The 24,337-nt window shown below is 39.2% G+C and overlaps 1 protein-coding gene across 1 annotated transcript; it reads left to right on the forward strand.

Moving 5' to 3' along the window:
- Positions 1-230: 230 nt before the first annotated feature.
- On the forward strand, positions 231-18,064 carry LOC112571712 (exportin-T-like). Its single transcript, XM_025250934.1, is given in 26 exon segments — positions 231-333; positions 568-653; positions 2,730-2,815; positions 3,067-3,123; positions 3,321-3,390; positions 3,603-3,821; positions 4,215-4,298; positions 4,758-4,923; positions 4,926-5,026; positions 5,501-5,580; positions 6,001-6,196; positions 7,370-7,432; positions 7,738-7,809; positions 8,677-8,805; positions 9,223-9,291; positions 10,427-10,546; positions 11,266-11,360; positions 11,625-11,802; positions 12,179-12,321; positions 12,596-12,881; positions 13,023-13,212; positions 13,540-13,656; positions 14,400-14,518; positions 14,820-14,867; positions 15,000-15,125; positions 15,653-18,064. Coding segments are annotated over 25 exon segments (2,895 nt in total). The 5' UTR covers positions 231-333; positions 568-599; the 3' UTR covers positions 15,680-18,064.
- The last annotated feature ends 6,273 nt before the right edge of the window (positions 18,065-24,337 follow it).

Below are 24,337 nucleotides of genomic sequence, written 5' to 3' on the forward strand. Positions count from 1 at the left end.
TAACAAAACTTAAAAAAAATTCTTAATCAGAAATATCATTTTATTATGCAAATTAATTTTAACGTGTTCTTGTCCGGATTTTTTATGAAACGAAATGACAGCTAGATTGTAAATATTGAAATTAATGCGTGGTTAATTTATAACACATTTAACTTGAAAAATCATGACATTCTAAAATAAGATTCTTATAATAATATTTATTTTTTCAGTATGTGTATATCTAATTTCTATATTTTTAAATTCACCTATCCGTTATGGCTATGCGCGTGGTTGTTCGGTGATGAAACGTGGCTTAGAAACGTGAAATGCCACTTCACTGATTAATGTTGATGGGTAAATTATTTAAGTCCAAGTAATAACGATTCCACGTTCTTCAATCTACCACAGGTTCATTCTGTCCTGTTGGAATCAACTATAAATTATTAAATAGCTTCGTCATTTTCGTGCCGTATGCTTTTGCTTGGTCAAAACAGTTTGTCTAGCTAGCTTTAGCCTCCACGTTTTTCGTTTCATGTTATACCAAACAACAAACTTGTCATAGTTATATTTAATTTTTTCACTTCCCAGTGGCACGTAAATACCAATCTTAAGACGCAGGTATGGATGAAATTGTGCTTCAAGGACTTGATGGGGACCATCAGTCGCAATTGCAGGTTAGTTCAGGCGATCTGACAATCATTACATGAAGATATAAGCAACACATGCCGTCTTAAATTAAACGATTAGTAAAAAAAAAAGAAAAGTTTGCAGGCAGGCACACATCCATCCACATGCTTTCGGCCCCGCCCCTCATTCACCAATAACTAATTGCATCCGTTACCACCAAAGGCATCTACTCGTCCAGTTACAAATGTTTGATAGTCTCATGATGGGTAAACACAAAATCAGTGATATGTATTCGCAAAATGAGAATAATGTATACACATGTTCAGTGGCAATTTTAGTATGGCTATAAAGCTGAAATATCTTTTTTCATTACACTGACCAAGTTTAATCAACGTATATGAACTCTCAAGTTTGTTAAGTTTAATGTCAGATGACAGTCTGAAAGTATTTCTCGCCTGTATGTAACAAGATACTTAGTTGAGTGTCATCTTATACACTTCTTTTATGTTCCTGTCAACTAAGTATAAAATAATCTAAAGGTACAGAAGGCTGACAAAATAAACTTAGAAAACCAGACTTTGGAAATCACTCTGTAAACATTATACAATCTAAGCTCCAAACTCACATATATGGCTCTACCCAAGTAATGTTTAAAAGTATCAAAAGTTGTTGTGCAGGGGAGTGAGAAAGAGTTGATGGAAGGCTTATCTGTTTGTGGGTAGTCTTGATCATCTCAGAAAACACAAGTAGACAGTAAAGTAATAAGTAAAATAAATCACATTTGCTTGTTCAACCAGAGAATGATGGCTTTATACTACACTGAAGATATGATTGGCATATTATATGATGTGATGCAGTATAAAGAAATCAAAGGGTCTAGTGGCTGTAGGGCAGGTGGTACACTGTATGAAAAGCATGACCTGTGGAAAGTTGAGTGCTACCTTTTAACATTCTAACATAATTAAGTACCAAGTTCTGCTAAGCAGATGCAGGGGGAAGAGGCATGTTTTATAGCAACTTGTCCAAGCTGGGTCATAAACCAATGACCTTCTTTACAGTGGAGCTTATTAACTGTTAGGCCATGGAGTCTCTTTTAAGTGTAATTCCATTAAATGTCATGTCACTCTGTGATATTCTGGTTACAATGGATGGTGCCATCCCCACAATCAGAAAGGCACCAGTTTTGGTGACTGTAGGAATAGACAATGGGGTCCCAGCCCTAGATGCTAATATGGCAAACTGTAGATGATGGTTGAAATAAAATGGCTCGTTCGATCACTTCTGAAAGAGCACATTTAACTATCAAACAGTTCAGAGTTAGATATACTGTCCACACAAATTTAGAACAGTGTTATGCTCAAAGGAATATATATTCAGAACAATACAGGTAAAAAAACGTAAGGAACAGGGTAATAATACTATAGTTATTTTACAGAGATAGAAATGTTTTGAAAGCAGTCCTTTTTGGAGAATTTGGTGCTGGTAAATGTGATGTGCTAGTCTCTAAATTTGACTGTCCTGGATCAATCCCATAACACAAACATAAAAAGCAAGAGACTCAGGATAACAGTATGTTGTGAAATTTAGCCTACACAGATAACTGTGTCTAAGATGGCTCAAAGGAAGGATAGAAACAAGAAAAGAGATGTAGGTGTTGTCAGCCATGGGCAACATGTGGTCGAGCATTTGCAGACATAATTTTAGCAGTGCAATAGAATTGGTGCTTCCATGTTTGTGTTATTCAGTCACTAATGGTCATGCTGGAGGGGATGTGGCAATCTTTTGTATCTCATCCTGTGAGAAGAGTGGGGGTAGGGGGAATTGGTGTTTTATGCCAATCCAGCAGTGAAGGCTATATCACGGCAAGGTAGCCAGCCCTGTAAATTAGTGCCACATGTAGAGAAAGAACAGCATGCCCTAGACCAAGACGAGAGCTGAATCCAGGACAGCCAACCTTCACTGTATTGGTGACAGGTGCTAACCATTACACCACCAGGCTGCCCTTTTCATCACACTGTGAGAAAATAGCTGTCATTACAGACATCAATTTTGTTTTTTGTCAGGATAAATGTATATTGTCCTGCTCAGTTTCTGGTTAACACCTTCATTTTTTGACTTGGCAGGTGATGCAGTACTTTGAGCAGCTCACCAGCTCAGTGGATGGCTGGAAGCTTTGTGCAGAGGCCTTCACTAATACTGCATACCAAAGGTATGCTATCTGATTATGTCTTATATTAGGCAACTTCAGTTTTTAGTCTTCGACCTGATCACACAAATTCAACTCCAGACACACACTGGCATTTTATGTAGCATTATTATTGTGAATTTGCCATCAAAAGAAAATGTCCCGTTTTATTTTTTGCATCATTTGTAAAGCTGAGATAGTAGCTTTCTGTATGTGACTAAATTTGTGTAGTATCTAAAATTTGTTTTGGATAGATGATTTATTTATTATTTCAGCAATGATCCTGTCCGGTTCTTCTGCCTGCGAGTTTGTGAACATGTATTGAAAACAAGGTGAGCTCCCCTCTGTGTAAATTAAAGGCGTGCAATGTTTATGTTTACTTAAGTATATTATGTACAGTATGTTTATATAAGAAGTGTTTAAAATGGTGTGTTTGCATCTGTGCATGAGCACATGACAGATATTTCTTGCTTAGGAAACAATTGCAGTCCAGGTAGTACATTACTTTTCTCCATTTCAATCTCTGCAGATATCAGAATGCAGACCCAGTTGAACAAGGAAATATGCATGCATTCCTGTTGGCCAGCCTCCACCTCATGGTAAAAATATATTTAAAAATTGTAGACAACAGTGGATCATTTTTCTTTTAAAAAGTATATATATATTGGCTCTTTTTCAGTATGACCTAAACTCAATAAGTTATCTTTATTTATGTCATTGAAAAATTGTTTGCTATTATTCATGCCTGTCTAAAGATGTGTATTGATCATTTTGAAGTTTTAATTTTTGTCATCTGTCAACCTTTTATCAGAGTGAGGAGCCAAGGCAAGACAAGAGTTACATGCGCAATAAACTAGCCCAGATTATCTCCTTGGCATTTGTGGCTGATTACCCTGCTCGTTGGCCTAACTTCTTTGAGACCTTTTATGAAGCTTTAAGTCGTGGACCTTTGGCAGTAGATATGTATCTGCGGGTGCTGAAAGCCATTGACCAAGAGGTAGTGGACAGAGAAATAGTTCACACCCCAGAGGTGAGTAGTCCATAGTTCTTAAAGTTTGGGGACATTTTCCTATTTTTTTTTTAATGCTTAGGTGCACATTGTGCATTATGCACTTTTAAAGCTGAAGTATTTCACATTAATAAAGCAGTAGGCAATCAGTAATACAATTATAAATGCATGTTAGTTTTGCTGTTATTATGAATCAGGTATAAAGGGGAAGCAAATAGCCAGAATGCCCACTATAGCTGGTTTGATACACAGTTTACTTTGACCCAGCCGAATTGGTGAAAACTAAACAATAAATTAATGGAGTTCAGCACGACCCTCATGAAAAAGCTGGCCATGAGATAAGTGTAATCTCACTCAACAATTGAAAGATTATAAGGCTATTTTTAGGTATGGATGCTTTCCTTTCTTTCTCAGGAGTCACAGAGAAATACTGCAATCAAGGATTCGATGAGAGAAAACTGTGTCAGGCAGCTGGCTGATTCCTGGTTGTACATTTTGGTATGATCATATTTTAGTCCTTCTGCTCTAGAATGTCCATGTCACTCTTTACAAGTTTGCATGCTTAGCAATCAAAGTGCATCCAGCTGGACATGTGGTGGTACTGATGAAAAGGTGCTGGATATTAAATTTTGCTGACATTTTTATTTTAGTTAGTGTGCTTGACCTGTTGAGATTTTGTGAAATAACCTTGTTTTATACACTTAGTTTACAGTGTTGTAAATTACATGTGAAAGAGGGCACTTCTGCTATGTTATTAATTTATTGTATTTGTTTCTTTAAGAAATACTATTTACAGTTACTCAGGGTTGTGGAACAACCAACATTTTTCATATTTTGATTCCCTAAAATCAATTTTTTGGGGGGGACTTTAATGTTGTTGATAAAAACAGTTGTTTTATTTTTGTATGTATGAATATATTCAAATAATTTGAGTTGTTTCTTTATGTATTGTAATAGAAAGAATATGAAGAGAGTCAACCAGAAATAGTATGCCTTTGCCTGGAAGTGGTTGGCAAGTATGTTTCCTGGATTGACATCACACTGGTTGCCAACGAGCGCTTTGTGCCTGTCTTATTGCATTTCTTAACGTTGTCACTGCTGCGTGAATCGGCATGTGACTGCATTATGAAATCTTGAGTAAGGGAATGGAGCCTGTGGCAAAGACTGAACTTGTTGAGTCCTTCTTCTCTGTTCTAGACAACACGGGCATTCTGAATCCTCCTGAAGTAAGCATGCTGAGATAAATAATTTTTATTGTTATGGTTATTCATAGCAAAAAGTATTTTTTTAATCAGGATGTTAATGATTAGTGCCTTTGGACACCATCCAGAACCATAGATTTATTAAGTCTTTTGTTAAGAAAAATGGCAGCTAAAATACAGAAAGTAGTCACATCAACTCCTTTCCAGATTAGACATTTAATGGAAAATGGAAGAGATGGACCTGCAAGGAACGAGATTTGAAAATGCTGCCAAGATCCTAGGAAAAACAAACAACAATAGTTGTTAACATTTAGAAGGAGTACTTAAACATTGTATTTGATGGTGGGAGAGGCATGTGTTAAGTCAAAAAAAGTAGTACAACAGCAGATAAAGTAAAAGCTTTGATTCCAAGTGTTAATTTTTTTTTTTTTTTTTTTAGAATTCGAGGAATGCATAAGGGCCTTGAAGAAAATTTGAAAGACTTCATATTTGTTTTAGGAGGAAGAAGGAGACTTCTTAGCCAAACTGTCCAAGCTTGTTTGTGGTGTGGGACTTGCTCTTATCACCAGTCTGCAAAAGTAAGATCTTATAAACTGAATATTTAAACATATATGTATTATCTTAAACAGAGTTTCTTTTTGTTGCAAATATTTAAGAAACACAGTTTAGGTTGTTTAAAGGGGCGTAGAATTTAAACCTTGTTACAGAAGTGGAATTCTGTGATGGTAGGAAGAGAAGAAGCACAAATTAAAAAATAAATGATTCCATGCAGCACACGAAAAAGAAAAAATCCTAGGTTTTTGATAAGTCTTCTAAATTAAAAGCCAGGGGGAATTTTTACTCATGTTAGATGTTTATGAAAAACATAATGCAAATGATGATGATAACTGGAAATTTGCATAAATTTCAGAAACATGTGGGTTAAATGAAAGTTTTGAAAGAAAAGAAAGTTTTTTTGTATTTAGACTATGTTTGTAGTCTGGTTCTACTAATCATAGGCTGTCCAAGACTGGTGACTCTGCTGGTATTGAGAAGACGCAGACTGCACTAGAGGCAAAGATTCCATACCTGCTACGCTTTCTTGGTGATGAAGATGATGATGTGTCTCAGGCAGCTTCAGAGTTTGCACAGGAATACATTTCTCTATTGAAAACCAGAGGGCCTTTATCACCTGCTCAGCGAAAACACATTGAGGTAAACAGAATCTCTTTTAGAGTGTTGTTTTGTATTTCTCAAAATTGATAATAAATCTTTGTCTCTCTGTAGGCAGCTTATTGTATTATTTATTTGTAAAATTTGCATGTCATTTTTTTAAAACAGACTTGCTTTGTGCTCTGCTTGTAATAGGTTTTATTTTTATTTCCTTGTTGTGTGTCCTAAATAATGACTTAAAGCTGTTTATTTCTTAAAAGATTGCTGAAACTGATTCTTTTTGGCTCTCTAATTACAGGAGATTTTATCTTTTATCTTGACATTCCCACCAAAAATGAAAGTGTGCTTTAGATTTTGTTTATCTATTAAAATAAGATATGACTTTATTTATCCTAGAGAGAAATAAGCAAATAGCTCTGTACAGAAGTAAGTGTTAGAACCACACAGCACAACAACAGTCAACAATACCACAACGCATTTATCCATGCACCACCAGACAGACCCTGAAACAATCAGTTCAGACCATGCATACAATCACAATTCATTCACACATAGTAGTGTTCAGAAGTTATTGGTGATGATGGATGGCACCATCTCCAGAATTAGAATGGCACCAGGTCTGGTAATGGCTGATCGTAAGATAGGCTATGGGGTCCCAGCCACTGGCTGATCGTAAGAATAGGCTATGGGTTCCCAGTCACAGATAATTAAATGAAAAAAGCCATTCAAAGAAGTTGTATAGGTGAAATGCCAATTTGTTGGTCCTGCATATACAGAATCAGTAGCTGATGGTACTCACCCAGTAGGAAATGCCTATCACCCTATGCAATTGCAGAACCAGTGTCTGCCTGTTGCAGAGAGTCTGGAGATCATTCTAGGCCATCCTATAAACGTTTGAACAGAATTACAATTTTCTTTTTACTTTCAAAGTGACAATGACACCAACAGCACTTTTGTTTTCCAACTGACACATCTCTGGAATGTCTGTACCTTTATAAGATTTTTTTTCAATGAAGCACTCATGTTGTTTAAAAACTGCACTGAGTTCCATACTATCAATGGTTTGTCAAATTGAATGGTAGTCATTTAACAATATTTAGGATAGATTGTTTTGGCTAACTGCTATCCAGGACAAATCTGAATTTTTGATGATACCATGTGCTTTAAGATAGCAAAGAAAACGAGAAAACCTATGTAACAAACTCTTTTCCTCAGGGCTTGCTATATACAACCGTGAAGAAAATGAAGTATGATGAAACATACAATTTTGAGCATGAGGTAAGTTATTTTTGGTTAATGCAATGGTGTTGGAGAGTTATAGCTAAACAGTAAACATGAGAGAGTATGCTGGGTACAAAAGTTTTAAGATGAGTGAAATATTATATGTGGGAACTATGTAGGACAGCTAATTTCCCAAAGTGGGCAGAGGAAGGAATCTTCAAATCTATGATCAGGACAGTAGGAAGAGGATGAATTCTGTAAGCTTAAAAATCAACAGACACTTAAATATCCTTGTGGATTAAGGAAAATTTATATGTGCATCAGTACCAGCTCCTGGATAAAACAAAATTTTTTTCGTGCAGGGAGAAGATGAGGCCATGTTCATGGAATACCGCAAACAGATTAAAGTAATATTCAACAACATTGCACAACTGGTAATGTCCTGCAGTTTTCCTGAGGCGCTCCTGACCTTAATATTAAAAAAAAGTTTTGATCAAATGTAAAAGTTTCATGGAAATATAGCAATGAAGAAAACCTTCAGAAATGATATTTTATATAACCATCCACACACACACATATATATTCCCTTTCTTTGTATCCTGTTGTTTTATCTTTGACCTTATCTGGGGCTGTAGTGATAAAGTGAGATTGAAGTCATTTCCTCCAGGGAAACTTGAGGAAAATCATCTTATTTTCATAGTATCATTGCAATGCCCAGATGCCAGGGTATCTTTGCCACTGCTTTATGACTAAGGCTCCAGGGGTAAAGCAAAATCTGCATGGTCTGGGCACCTCTTTATAACTTCAGAAGCAAGACTCTTGTCCTTGAGTTTTCCATTATGCCTCAGGGCAACAACTTATTAATCTCATTTATAACTAGTGCCCCAGATGACATGACCAAAGGAGTAATAGTCTAAATTTGTTCTTTAAACATTGAAAGTTGACACCCTGACAGTGGGCCAGCAAAGGTAAAAAAGTAAGGTCTCTTTTCTTGAGACATAGCTGATGACATGACTTTGAGCCCTCTCAACCCCCCTTCAATTTGATAGCTTTATATGTTGCTTTAAAAGAAAATCTGCTGTATTAACTTTGTTGTGCTGTTTATGGCTGTCTGAGAGTTGTTGCTCACCTGACCAGTCAAGTTCTCTGCATTTCAGGCATATGCTAGCTCAATCTCTTCTATGGTCATATCATCTGGCAAGCCTTGAGGAAAGAGAATTTACAATACAATTTTATTTTTTATGTCCGAAACTTAAGTTCTTCTCTGGGTTATGTAATGTATGTTTATTTTGCTAAATTAGGACCCAGAACTGGTTCTGTTGACTGTGCACAATATAGTCACCCAGACCCTGCCTCAGTGGAATGCAACAAACTTCCGTGACATTGAGATGGCTATCACCCTCTTATATAGTTTGGCAGAAGCTGTGCCTGTGAGTATGACTAGATCTCTAAAGATGTTAGTGATTGATTTTAATGCCGTTTTTTACCAATGCAGTCACCTTTGTTAGGTGCAGAAAAAAATTATTGCAAAATTTAGTATACATTAACAAAGGGCCAGTGATATTAGGAAAAAAAGCAAAAAGCTTTGTGTTTCAGGAACTTAATCCATCTGGGTTTTTTAAAAAATAAATTCCCACTAACCATTTGATGGCAAGCTGCTTAAATAATGACACTAAAATTAAAATGTGACTAAAATTTGCAAAAGGACTAAATGGAAATTTGCACATCGTAATGTCTTTCAGCTCCTACTTGGAAATACTTGTATAATAGTTAAAGCCTATGTTTTTCTTACGTTCACAAAGTTTTAATTTGATAAATAAGAACTAATTGAAGTTGTTGTCATTTAGGCATCTCATGGCCAACACTTTAGTGGCAATCCAACCAAAGTGTCAGTGTTACAAGACATGATGCGTCTGGTAAGACCAGTTTTATTTTTGCTGTACTATTGCTAGTAACTTTTATGACAATGTTTTGTTTTTGTGGCTGCTAGCATGAGAAGGAACACTTTAACTTTTCGGGTTTGAGGTCTGGAAATTTAAAGGAAACCAATCTGCATGGTGTGCTGTAGTGAGGCAGAGATTATTAGAAGTCAGATTGTTTTCATTGACAAGTTTTGCAGGTACCATTGTATGGGATGCGTATGGTCCTTATAGGTGGTTATAAGTTTGTAGATTTTGGGTTGGGCATAATAAGGCCTTAGAAGTGCTTATTTTTTAGCAATATACACGAAAGGAATGAAAAAAAAGAGAGGAGGGGGCAGCAGAAAATAATACCTCCTTCAGAAGGCATTAAAAATAGAAAGCATCGTGTGTCTGGTCAGGAAAAGATAGAACTTGATGAATCAAGTAATAATGTGATTTTTAGAGTGCCTTTTCCCTAAATTAAGGTGGGCTCTAAGCACTTTACAAAATAAAATACATGGTTATCCAGTTTTTGGCACACCTATCATAAAGGTGGCATGAGCACAGTGGCAGTGAAGAAAATACAGTGGGAAAGTTGCAATCTATCTTTAAATGTTGCTTCCATGAAGTTAGCTTAAAAGCAAGTGAAAACAACAAATAATGGAAAAATGAAAAACGTCACAGAGGTGAAACTTTCTTGTTCAGCCCTGATAAGACTATTGCTTATAAAATTGTCCCCTATGTTATATCCTCTTTCTTTAATCTATAAATCTGTAAAAGATAAAATACAGTGACAGATAATCTGTAGTTTTGTCTGCACATTTCGAATAGATCCTGGAATGCCCCTTAGTTTCCAGGTCCTTATTTTCGGTGTGGTCAAACCTGTGTGAATCCTGATTGTAGTGTTGAATATGAATTTTGCCATCTTACTGTGCAGGTATAGAGATATATGATGGATTTTTATTGCTAACAAAATGTATCACTGCTGGAATTTTTGACCTCTTGAAGTTTTACAAGTATGCCAGAATTTCTTATGAAATGTGCAGTAACCACAAGGGAAATCTGATATGGCTTTTGAAAAAGTAATCTGCAAGAAATTAAGGAGCATGCATTATAGCAGCATATGATGGAATCGGGGACTGTGTTACAGCTTGTTTCTAGTCGGGTCAGCTGCCAAGGTCACATCATCATCCAGCTGCAGTTCTTTGAGACTGTGGTGAGATATGACAAGTTCTTTATGTGTGAGCCCCAGCATATACCAGATGTACTGGTGAGTTTCCAGTTAAGGCATGAGTGGTTACTTGTATGAGAAGGGGTAGTGGGTGGGGCAGGAAAAAGGTGTGAAGTTGTTTGGTGTTGCTTTGATTCAGCTTCTTGGTAATCTGCTAAATGAATGTCATTACCTGTCATGTGTCTAGCATCTTTGTGTTTGATATTGCTTTGTTTCAGCTTGGTAATTTACCAGATAGATCAGTACCTGTCCTATGTCTAGCAGCTTTTTGGTCTTTTCAGACTATTATTAAAATATAAATATTATTACTTGGTTGATAAACACTTCTCAGAGCGGGAAAAAACAATGCAATATTAAGTTATTTCCAGCAGTCCACAAATAGTAAAATAATTTTTAAAATTTAATTTTAGGGGAGATAGGTAACTGCTGCTCTAGGACTAGTTAACTATAGGTTATTTACCCTGATTTATCTTATAGGAAGCGAATGATTACAAAAGAAAAAATCAATAACAAAATTCAAAAAGATTTAAAAGATAAAATAAGTAAAAAAATATTTTTTAAAACACACTTTTGTTTTAAATGCACCAGAAAAGGTAAAATAATTTTTTGCCTTAGGTCTCAGGTCTTTTTTAATTTTTATTACTTTAAATATAAAAGTGTTAAGGGCCCCAGAGTGTTCCAAGAGTGTCCCTCACACTTTTAGATTTGTTTCCTTTTTTTTTCCTTTTAGTGACTGTTTCTGTTGTTTTTATTGGCAGGTAGCTTTCCTGGACAAGCGGGGATTACGTCACCCATCTGTTAAAGTACGCAGTCGCTGTTCCTACCTCTTCTCTCGTTTTGTCAAGAGTCTCAAGTGAGTGCTTGTATTTATTAATGATGAGATCTGAGTGAGAGACTAAAGCACTGACTGTTACACATATGCTGTCTCTAGTGTTTCCCCTTTCTTTTTGTGTAGAAATCACTTTTATAAAATACACATAGAAATTGATATACACACATGTGGTATGGTGATAACAGGCTGTCAGCATTTGTATCAGATGGCACTGGCCACAATGATTATGATGATAATGCCATTCTTGATGATTACATGATGCTGAATGTGGCTGCTGTTTGACAGAGCTCATCTTCAGCCCTATCTGAAGGATGTGTTTGCACAGCTGCAAGATTTGCTAGTGTTGAACGCCCCCTCTCATTCAACCATGAACGGCCAGCACCTCTTGATTTCCGACAATGACCAGCTTTTCTTGTACGAGACAGCCAGTATGCTTGTTGTTTCCAGTTCTCTGTCTCCAGAGGTAAGGGATTTATTTGTTTGTATTCACTCCATAATCCACACATTTTAATCTTTAATCATTTTTTTTTTTTAATCAATGCAATTAAAAGTTTGGAAGTAATATTGTTGAGTAGGATAGGCATAGCGCAGAAAAATAGGGTTGGATAACTCATAAGAAGAATAGAATAACTCACAAGAATGTTACATGGTTATAATGTTCATGTTTCTAGTCTGTTAACAGCTAGATATTCACAGAATAAAGCAGTGATATAAATGAGAGGTGGAGGTGATGTCATTTAAAACATTCTGCTTGGGAGGCTGTCAGAGATGTGTATTTAATGTGAACCCCCAGTTCCCTGAGACCATCCTTACAGCTTGCACCCATGGTCTGTTTGCAGAAGAAACAAGAATTGATGACCAGCTTGCTGGCGCCCATAGCCACCAAATTTGAAGAGCTTCTTTCTTGCCTCAGTACGGCTACTGATGAGAAACAACAGACAGCCTATGGTAACTGCATATACAATGCCATGGCTCTTGCTAGGTGAGCATGATCTTAAGAGTTTTCATGCCAGCTAATATATCATTGAATTGTCCTGGGTTGGCTTGCTTGGTGACATTTTGCACAAAATCTTTGACCATTTAATAGCTTGTCTGTAGCAGACAGTATACATACCTGGCACACTTGATTTATTTTAGTGGCTGAGGAGTCAGTGTTTGATTTGACTGGTTCATTCAGTTAATGTTGTGCTTTGTCAAGAATGCACTTCATTTAAAAAAAAAAACCCAACCCAATGGTCACAATTTCTTTTTCACAGCCGGGCTAGCAAGGGTTTTTCTGGCTCACAGACCATGAAACAGTGCGGTTGTGTGCCGGCTTTCACCAACCTCTTGCAGCTGTTTGGCTTGGCTCTGGACACCCCTGTTCAGCGCAGCCATGTGCAGACAGGTGTGCGGCAGTTTGTGCACCGTATGGTAGTGTGTCTGGATGCAGAGATCCTCCCATTCATCCCACCCCTGATGACTCGCCTGCTGAAGCACCCGGATGTGCGGGAGCTGTATGACTTTCTGCCTCTCCTCAACCAACTGATCATGAAGTTCAAGGCAAGTAGCCCAGTAGGGCATGCCTTGTTTCTTTTAATTGATTAATAATGACATGCTTGACTGTTTCTTGTCTTGGTGTTGTAAGTTTAGTGTATTTGTGTATGTATGCTTATCATCAGAGGGATTTTTCTGCTCATGCAGGGAGTTATCATCCCTTTCCTCAGTGAGGTATTGATGCCCCTGGTGACAACCATCTTCACGGTATTAATGGCTCCTGCAGATGAACGTGACCAGGTAGCTGCCAGTGAACGCAAACTGCTGCAACGGGGATATTTTCTCTTCCTGTCTACTATTGTGTCTAATGAATGCATCAATGTCTTCAAGACTCTAGGTATGATCAGGTTCTGTCTCACGGCCTGAGGTAGTTCGGATGACAGAGTGTTTTGGAGGAATGCTTGGGACAGTATTAGGAAATTGTTTGCCTCTAATGGTATTTCAAGTATTTTTTGAAGATGTACAAACCAAACTTCAGCAATAGGTTCATTCATTTCCGATGCATTAGATTCAGTGTTGATCAGAACAAAGTGCTGAAAGTGATTGTCAATACATGTAAAGGATTTTTCAGGCTAGGATTTCAAGCTGAATTGCTTGTAAGCTGTAAACTAGGGGGTAACATAGAGATAGTAAGCTATAGCTCTGCTTTGCTTTCTTATTGCAGATATGCAGAGTGTGGACCAGGTGTTCATGTCAGTGGTGCAGGGTGCTGTGGAGCTGCAGGACCCCCAGAGTCAGAAGCACTGCTTCATCATCCTCAAGAAGCTGACAGAGACCTGGGGTCAGTGCTATGTGGTCACAATATATTCTGTCATGTCAGTTCAGTCCTTGTGTCTGCTGTTTCTCATGTAACTACAAAGACAAGTAACATTGTTCTTGGAACCTTTTCATCATGGCTGCTAAGCCAACACCATGCTCAGTAATCACTTTCTGACAGCCCAATCTGACAATCTTTGTCTATAATTGAGCGGTCAAATCAACATCAGTTGCTGCAAGAGTTATCTCCAAAGTGTTTGTATTAGTAGAACACATAACTTGGGTGACCTAGTCAAAACATAGAGTTCTCTGCAAAGATTTTGGAGGCTTAATATTTTGTCCTGAGTAGATGGAAGTTTGAAATGGATGGTGGATGACCTGGGTTTTTTTGTTTTTTGTTATTTGGTTGTTGTTGTTGAAATGACAAACAGGTCTTGTGAAACATGGATGCAGTCTTGTGTGTATATGCATTTGTTTGTGCATGTATGTGTACTTCTGTTTCCTGCAAATGTCTTTTCAGAACCTGTCTTATTTAAAGTTAATGACCAATTTTATAAATCCCAGTGGACAGCTATGCTCGGGAAGTGTACTCAGATAAAAAAAAAAATAGACAAATGCTAGTTTCAAGAAAAAGATGGGGACAAGATTAGGATCAGGTTGTGGATCATAGAAAACTTAAACAAATGCAATGTTACTTCTAGATCATTCTTAGGACACACTTTAAGCAGGTGCTTTGATAGATTGTATGTTATGTGAACTTCTTTACAGGTGGAGGGAGTGATGGTGTAATGGGTTTCTCCAACTTTCTCTACAAACACATCGTTCCAGCCTGCATCATGGCACCACTGAGTCCAGCATTTGACCTCAAAGATGGACAGACCATCCTGGTAAGTTCTGCACTGTATGTCACAAACCCACACTTGTTAGAAATGTCGTAATGGAGTCCAGAAGGCTTATGACTGAATGGTTTTTGAAAGGAAGGAATGCTTATAAACCATTTGTTGACAAGGAAACTTGTTCTTGTGAGTGGCTAATGTACCATGTAGCATCATGTAGCATCAAATTGTCAAGAAAAGTTTGATATCAGGGATGACCAAGAAAAAGTTAAATGCACCCAGCAGAAAGACATGGATGCATGGAGAACTGAAGGAAATGATAAAAAATTGTTTGTTGCTTTTGGTTTTTTAGGTGCTTGGGGAGAGTGCCTCGTGTCTCAAAGCCATCCTCGACAAGAGGGTAAGTTCTGTTTTCCTCTTTGTTTTAAAGCAGTGTTAAAAATGAACTTTGGGGTGAACACAAAGTGATCATAATTTGAGATTGTGAGCCACAGTATGCAGATTAGACATAAAGGTGCATGGCTTTGTGCAGGGTGCAGAACTGGTTACATACCTGCAGACCGACTACTTACCTACACTCCACATGTCCACGCCACTTGCTGATGAGTTTTGTCAGGCTCTGCAGGCAGATGAGAAGACTTTCAGAAAATATCTAAAGGTATCATTGTAACTGTTGTATTTCGTTGTTACAAAACAGACTTCTCATTTGTTTGGTTTTTGTTTTCTCACTTCTTAGAATTTTTCCGATAAAGAGTAAGTGTGAATGTTTCTATTAAGAATTACATGCAGCTTAGAATACATGTCTAAACTGGCAAATAAGATTATATGAGCCATGCTTTGGATGGCTTAACATGACAGATGTGGACATGAAGAGAACAAAGAAACATGTCCAAGAGAGCCTTGAATACTTATCTGCTCTTGTGTGCAGTTGGTGACCTATACTTGGATTTTCCCTGCTTTGTGTTTATGTTTCTGATCATGATTGTGTCAGTAATTAGCCATCATGTTATGATTGTGGCTGTAATTAGGTTTTTCTAATCATGATTGCATCAGGAATTAGCTGTCAATCTGCTTATCGTAGTTGTTTGTAACATAACTAAACAGTGTGATCCTGATGGTAGCATGACTGCCAGCCATTACACATGGTTCTCATGCAGATGGTAACTGCTTGTTGCTCTTTTTCAGACATTTTTTCAGAAAGCCAAATCTTGACAGGAGGCTTGTGCCTGGGTTGCTAGGGGACGTTGAGACCTGCCACTGCTTGTGTAGACTTGTGTCAGAACCAGCTTGGATGCAGGCTGCTTGTTGTGTGCTTTGGAAAACATATCACCGATGCAAAGTTTCCTTTGTGGTTCTTTGAGAAGTTCCAGGTGTGAACCACAATGGTTGACATTGGCTTAAAGTAAGAGGGGACCAGGAGACAGATGTTCAGCAGAACCTAAGCTGGAGTTAATGTGTCCTTTTCAGCCCTCAAAACAAGCGCATCAAGGACGCATCAAGGATAAAGGGATGCGCTGGATAAATAAGGCTTTAACTAAGGGCTTTTTGGAGAGTCATGAAGGTTCCAGGAAAACACGGAAATTATCTGAGCAATTGAGTTTTCCCATGTACAAAGAAACTCCAGAAGGTGAACAGTTCTCAGATATTTGAGTGACATGTTGTGCAATCCCCAGCTGTGTGTATGTGTGTTTTTAAAGCAGTCTGCTTGTGTGAAGCTTGCACTGATGGTTATCTGCTACAGGGTAGTGACGGGAATGTGATATGGTTGTGCTCTCCAAAATAGATTGGAATGGCTACTGGTAACTGGATAGAGTGATATGAGAATGGAGCCATAGTTCACAGAATGAATATTGTTATAATAATATTGTTAAGTATTCTGTGCATATGCTGGATGGGTGTATGTTTTATAAAATGCTTGTTTTTCCAAGTTTGTTGGAAACAGGGTTTCTCTGTTTTCTGACTATGCTGGTGCCTCCATTATTGTCCCTTGACCATTGTCATCATTTCTCAGTATTACTGAACATAATATGCTATTCAAATATCAGTATATAACATGCTGGTCACATGTAAGATTGCAAAGAAAAAAAAATCCCTACAACTGTTAATCCTGCCCTGTTGCTACAAATTGCACTTGCCATTTGCAAAGGATACATTTGGGAGAAACTTCAAAAAATGAGAGAAGGGGATAATTTTTTTGGTTATGAAAGCATAGGAGGGTTGCTTTACTCACCACCGATTGGTTCAGATATAAATGGCATCAGTGTCACATGTAAGGGTAGTATCACAAGAAGACCCCATTTAGCATTGAATCTTAAGAATTTAGTCTGACCTTGTACCTTGGCTTCATTGTCACAAAGGCTTGACCTACAACAACAGATGTTAAAGGTTACTAAAAGTAAAACAATTGTAGAAAGTTACTAATAATAATTGTGTAGTCTTTACAGTACCTTGTCAATAGATACAGATACCAAAAAAAAATGTCTTAAATGTGCAATAGCGTTGCCAAATATATGACACGATTGTAATCATTCTTGTGCTGGTAAAATAATTTGTCTCGGGTATCTGCAGAACTGGGTAGCGCACTAGTCAGAAAAAGAATCATTCATAATAAGAGCATTACTAATGAAATGTCCTGTGCTATATTTTAAGAAAAATTTATAGATTTGTTGGCGGTGCCCAGAACAGTGACGCTGCTCAGGACAGTAGCTAACCCTTGCATTGCATATTGTGGTGGCTTCTGCTGTGAGATGATTTGTCAACATATGGATGCTGCTTTTCTTCCCAGTGATTGATGACAGATCTTGTAAAGTTTTGTTTATTTGAAGCATCATGGGTGGATAAGGATGAAATTCTGCATGTATTTGTGGAGATGCTGGTTCACTTTATAGTTGTGCAATGTCATGCTAAGAAACAAAAAGTAAATAATGGAAGGAGACCTTAGTGTACAAAGGAGATGATAGGTTCATAGGGGTTAAAGTTGTTTAAAAATTTTACCAAATTGAAAAGTCCAAATTATAGTAAAAATTGTAAAAGATCTATCATCAAGGCTGTGTGCACTGCATGAAGCTTTTGTCTAGTTAAAAATGGCATTCATGAGCAGTACAAAACAGTTTTATGGCATATTAATTTTACTTGACTGGTTATATGATGAATTACGCCCACTTCTTGAACTTCTTCAAGACTTGTTCTTCTGAATTAATTTTAGCAACAGGGTTTAGCAATATAATACTTGGAAATTGTTAGTGTGGAAGACACTATTTTTTTTTTAATTTGCTTTTTGTTTTAAAAGTGTTACTTAAAATTTGTAAGAGGAGTAAGAGTTACTTAAATGTTTAATGTACTTATTGATGAAATAGGAAATTAAAAAAATCTGTCTTACAACAAAATGAAATATATTTGTCAAAGGCAATAACTACATTGCATTGAAAAATTTTTTAAGTAACAGTGATACCCTGTTAAGGAAAGCCAGTCAAAACACATGTAAAAGATTGACCAGGGCATTTTAGTCATGAAGCTTTTGTTATTTGCTTTTTATCAAGGACTTTGGTAATGTACGCGAGTAAGGCTTTTTGAATAAAAGTGCCTTCTCTCCAGAAATATTTTCTCTTGTTTTTCATGGTTGGGGGATGGGGTTGGGGGAGATCATAATGCAAAGTGTCATGCAAAAATTAATGTACTTAAAGCTCATACTTCTGTTTGCGAAGACTGCAATATTGTAGGATGGGGGTGGGATTTTTTTGTGCCATGTGTGTGGGTATGCTGTGTGATAAGAATGAAGAGAGAGAAAAAAGCATTTTTGAATTTACGATTACTACGTTCACACGCACATGTGTAGGTCACTAGACCAGTGTTTGGGGTCAAGGACAAGCTGGTGAAATTCTCTTTGCGTATCTTGGGTGTGCACGTATTACAAATGCTTTTATAGAGGCACGTAATCCACTTGCAGTTATCTTGCAAACACTGCACTGCCTTTGTATTTAAAAAAAAATCCATCGTGATTTTTAGTTAAGAAAATTTATTTGGTGTTTAGAGGGCGTAAAGCAGGGTGCTCAACTTACAGCCCACAGGCCACATCCGGCCCGTGAAGGTGCTTCATCCGGCCCGCTCATTTTAACCAGACACAACATAATTTAATTTGTAATGTCATGATTCTGGTAAAACCACCATGTTCTGGCCTGCGAGATTTTATATGATGTCCAGTGCAGCCCTCGGGCGAGAAAAGTTTGGGCACCACTGGCATAAAGCATGTATACATTTGACCGTGATCTAGATTTTAATGTCACCTGGTAACTTGTGATAATAAGGCATCAAAACAAGAGAAGCATGTTTCCTGACATTGCCAACAAAGACTTGACCTTTTAGTTTTTTTCTAAGTGTAGGTAAGAGCTGACAAGTGCAAGTCATGTACTCTGTGAACAGCAGAGCACTGTAAATCCTATATTAGGACATGCCATCTGAACATCAAGTTAAGAAAGGCGCTAGAGGGAACAGGGAGATATTTGTTGCAGCCCTACATGCTATAGATTGTAGCAGAAGGGAAATAATTATTGTCTGTGTTGCTGATATGAACATCAATTTCCTTCACATTTTGATGTTCTTTTATTTATTTATTTTTGGCTTGTTTTAAAGTTCCGCTAAAAAGAAGTTTCTCGTGTGAAAACTCAATGTTAAATCTTCATCCACGAGGATCATCCTCTCCCATGATTGGTTAAGTATACTATACATTCACTTCCAACCATTCCGCTACCTACAATTGCTACTTAACTAGCACATGACAGATAGGCAGTCACTTTGACTTAGCCCTGCCCACAGTACTCAGAACCAAAGTTTTACTGTTTTTCCAAGCATAACCAGCCCCCTTTCTGTAAACAGGTGCAAGCCCTGAGTTTTGCCTATTATTTACACTGGAGTGATGGGGTGGAAGGGGATGCGGGAAGGGAACAAGCGCTGCATGTCAGCGGTACACGCTGCCCTAAACAAGCTCCCACTACACTACTAATTACAAAAAATAAGAACCTATCGAAATTCTTACTAAATGTTTCTTAATCTAACAATGAAACAGAATACAAGAGTAGACGCTAAATGCATTTTTTTTTCCTTTTTATCAAATATTGCATAAACTTGCTCACTCACTCACTCACTCACTCACACACAGATTTGAACACACCACCTTTCAGTCTTCAGACCTCGTCGGTAGCCACCAGGCTATTCAGCCGTTACCAACTAACGTGTCTAAAGTTCGTGAAAAAGTCAAGTTCGCCGTTTACAATGAACAAATCCGCTGAACCGAGACGCACACGTCCCAGAACCGGTGACGTCATCGACAACGAGGCTGCTGTTAACGAAGATGACTAGTGCACGACGGACCACAAACACCCTGCTACTGTCCTCCTAGGTCCCTCCAACTGCCAGGAACACACACGTCATACTCAATGGAGTGAACAAGATCGGAGTGACAGACGGCAACAACCTACCCGATCCTCTCCCCTCCAGACATCATTGTACGCGTGGTCAGAGTTGCCTGCCCAGTCAATGGAGGACATCGAAAACGGACAACAGTACCCTACAAAGAACACCAACAAGAAATAAGTGACAAGATGGCCGGTCCTCCACAGTTCATGACAATTGCTATCCCATAATGTCGGGGACTTTGTGTGGACGGCAAGACACAAGCAAGACAAGGGAGAGAATAAGTTTCACTGACCCAGTGACTACGTGACACGAGGTGTCCGTGCTAACGGTCACCAGGACACAGCACGGACTCACCCGTGAAAATATTTCACATCTTCAACTGCGACATCGACGGTTTGCTCGTGAAAACACGATCCTGGCTTTGTACAAAGCATTAACGTGTTGTTATTGTGTCTTACAGACATTGCTTTGACGTCAGCAGTACACTGCAATGTTTCTCTGACTTCCAACGATACTTCAGTCCTGCTTCTACACTTACATCGCAGGAAGAGCTGCCGGCCGATATCCTTGTTTTAGTAAAAAATGTATTTAAATAAGTTTTTTGCATAGACTGCAGTGTACGGTTGACAATTTGATTTTATTGCAATTTGACACCGAGTTTAACCAGACAAGTTCTGGACTTAAACCCACAGATGAAACGCAGGGTTCGGAGACAGACCAGGAGATCGATCCTCGCCCAGAACGGATCCGCTGGGGTGGTATGGTTGCGGCACTAGGAGGACAAAGAAGACTAAAAAGATAAGTGGGTTTGTGTGTGTGTGTGTGTGTGCTGCTTCACCATTTTGTAAGTCTATGATCATGTTGAAAGCACAGTTACATCTGGACTTACAGGTCTACACAGAGACGTTAATATTCGAATACCACTTCTACTACCACAGCGTTCTCATGGCAACCTACTATTTCTACCTACGCATCTGGTTTTGTAACATCATTTCTCATCTCATCTCTTCCCCAGAAGCACATTTTCCCGAGTTCCTCGACCATCTCACCGGAACATGGAGATGAAGCTGAGTTTGTAAGGTGGCCAGTGACAATCACTGTCATGTGACCCACAGCTTTCATGCTCGTTGACCAACGTGACCTCGCCACCAGTTCTGTCCATTTTTCACGGTTCCTAAAGCCCCATGGGGAGTTAATCACCAGCGCTGTCCACACTTTCATGTATCCTCCTCCCTGTATCTTTCCTCTTCTTCTGTCTTCTCTTCTCACTTTCCTTATTGTTTGGGCATCGTGGTGTTGATTCCCTCTCCGATTTAAAACAAATGATATCACAGATGGTTCGCCTCTTCGAAAGTGAGACGTTTGCGATTTCTTTGTGGCTGTCGAACCTTTGCAGTCAGATGTTCCGAAATGTTTGTAAAGGAGACATGCAGGACATATAAGTCACAGGGCAGAGACATTCATGTCGTCCTTTTCAGTTCGGAAAAGAATTAACTGCAGCTGATATAAATTGCATCAAGCCTTATGAAACTGATATAAAGCCTTGTGCTTACTACTTCATAGCAGCTCTCACTTCCACGTTCGCTTGGCCCAGTGACAAGAAAAAGCTCTTCTAGGATCCTAGAGCCAGTAAACCACTCCACAGTTAGCCCACTCAATGTATCATCATCGTTATTTCCTAAGATAGCAGTGTCATAATCCACTTACCAGAAATTGGTCATGAAGCCTTTGTTGAAGCGAGACATTCGATGAGATAAAATCTGAGAGGAAGGGGAACTGCAGGGTCGAGACTGGAACTGTTTTCCCGTCAGACAATGTTCAAAGTACAGCACCTTTCCTTTCTTTAGCAACCAGTAGGTGAGACAAACACAATGTTTAGCTTAGTCTCGGGATTTTTTCTAAACCCAAGTACCTCTTTGACAGCGCCATCGTTAGGACAAAGGAACGACTTTCTTGAAGTTATAAGTTGTCGGTAGCCGTGAGATCAGATCCCGTCCCAACACACCTTTTTTTTTCTGTTTTTTTTTTTTTTTTATTACTTCTTTTCCGTACTCCACCCGGCTAGCCTCTTGGTGACAAATTATGGGTAATGATCAGTAATGGTTATTCGATGGCCCTGCCACCCGCTCAACAAAGCTGGGTGAGGTCGGGCATGCGCACAAGGGTTGTTAACGCAACGGTGCGAGGCGGAGCGTGGCGGGTGGGTCACGTGATCGGAGTGACAAATGAGCAGCGAGGGCCCCGTGGGTCCCTGTGGGATCACCAGCAACCGCGCAAGCTGACCTGCTGCGTGCGACAGTGTGGTGTGGCCAGGAGTAGGTTCTTAAAAAATTATGTCGGTTTGATTAACGAAGCTTGCTGCGTCCTCACTCACTCACTGCGTCCTCTCTTTAACTAAATTCAGCGATAGCCTCTCTCTGACTCTCCACTCTTTCCACCCCTTGTCACCCTTCCACTCCCTTTGATACACACCTACAAACGCACGAGTGCACGCAGGCACAAATGCATGCTAATTAACTGCATTTCTGTTGTAACGCTTGTAATAAAGTGTAATTTATTTTGTAATACTCATATATGTTACAAACTTTATGTGCAAAGTTCAACTTCTCAGTGTCTGTATGTGTAGACTGGTTGCTGGTCAGCTCGACCTTCTACTGAAATGGCGCCTGTTGCCATAACACAGGTGTGAACAGGCTGACGAGAGGGGGGGGGGGCAGGGGGGTCTAGTGTACCCGGGCCCGCGGCTGTCAAGGGGGGCCGGCCTTGGTCGTGGATTTTTTTTTTCTTCTTCTCCTTTTCTTTTTTCTTTTAAAGAAAGGTCTAAGGACAGAAACCCAGACTTACACATGCAGAAGTTGAGTTTCACATCTGTAGAATACAATTTCGGGGTACTGGGGCCTGTCGTGAGAAGTGTAGTCAGCGGGTATCATATTCTCGCTGGACAAGCTGGCGACGGCCGCTGGACACTGAAGATTTTATCGCGTGTCAACCGCCCAGAAGAACGTTCGTGCCATGAGATTGGCTGGCTACAGGTGCCACTACGGGGAAGGTGGGGTGGAGGAGGGGCGTGCCCTGCAAGCAAATCGGATATGAACAGTGGAGATCAGGCAGGTATGTTACTGATGTGTGCACTGGCCACTCTGTGAACCGACACCGCGTGGGGGCCGCCCCTGGCGCTGCTAACCATGTAAGCGAGAGACATCCAAGGCTGCTTTTTTTCGTTACTAAGCAACACTGAGACTTTCTTTAACCGTATCTCCATCACCGAATTAACAAACTACATTAGTCTACACAGTAGATACAATGAGACTATATTTATCCTGTAATACTATCGCAGCCAGCAACATAGAACACATTATTGCAAAACATTTTAAAACTGCTGTCCGCAAATATTAGGTTTAATAAATTGATCACGGTGGGTGTCGCGGGAAGTTTGGAGCTGGAGAGGATCGATAAGAGGAGTCTGCATGAGAAAGTAATTTAATGTAGAGACAGTGTTCGCACGGTGGGTGGATGGCACGGACAGAGGTAGGGAGGAGAGTTATGTCACCGGAAAGGGGAGGACTCGGACTATTGTAACTAAAGGTGTGGGACGATCGCACGACCTCCGGCGATGTACCAGCATCGCCCTGTAATAACACATCGACATCCGACCTTCTTTTGCTCTTTGCCGACAAAGCTCCCGGTGAAAAGGAGATACTATCTACCCACCATCCGTCCCCCAAAGCCACCTTGGAATCTTTCTTATTGTGCGCTAGTTGTCTTCAAGGAAGCTTTCATATATGGTGCTGTATATTGAGTTTTGCGGTGGCTGCGACATTTGCTTTTCGAATTATCACAAATATTTGAATGTGTTTTTAAAGGAGCTTCGTGTAACGTATATTTGTTTCAAGCTGAAGAAGGGAAGAAAAGAAAAGTTTACAGATGTGCTATGAGTTATGACATAAGTGTTAGTTTGTCCACGTTTTCATTAAATTTCTCCATGTCTTGAACCCCACAATCAAGGTAGAGGCAAATTATGTTGGCCCTGTTTTAGTTTAGACTTAGAGGCCAGTGACTAAGATGACAGCAACTTCCACCCATGCCGGCCATCGGCCGTGGGCCGCAATGCATTGTTGCTGACAACACGACAAAAGGGAAAGTGGGCGGGGATGTGATAGTATCTGGAAGACTCGACGGAATGGACTGGGACTTCAATGGTCGGGGTTTGGAGCAATTGGAGGTGTAGACTGACATTTTTATGAGATAGACGAGTCAGCGGTAAAGTCGCCGTGTGTTTGACCATCCCTTTCGATCGGAGTCATTGGACCAAAGAAAGCTTGGACAGTTGGACCTTAGAGATAGCGATAGTCACTTTATTTCACACCGCACTCTCCTGTCTGTCGCACTCTGTCTTTTAGACTCAAAAAGCCGAGATACGCTGCACTTTGTTATTATGGTAAGTACACTAGTTTTTTA

This window comes from Pomacea canaliculata, linkage group LG9, assembly GCF_003073045.1.
Source record: "Pomacea canaliculata isolate SZHN2017 linkage group LG9, ASM307304v1, whole genome shotgun sequence".
In the NCBI taxonomy this organism is placed as follows: domain Eukaryota; kingdom Metazoa; phylum Mollusca; class Gastropoda; order Architaenioglossa; family Ampullariidae; genus Pomacea; species Pomacea canaliculata.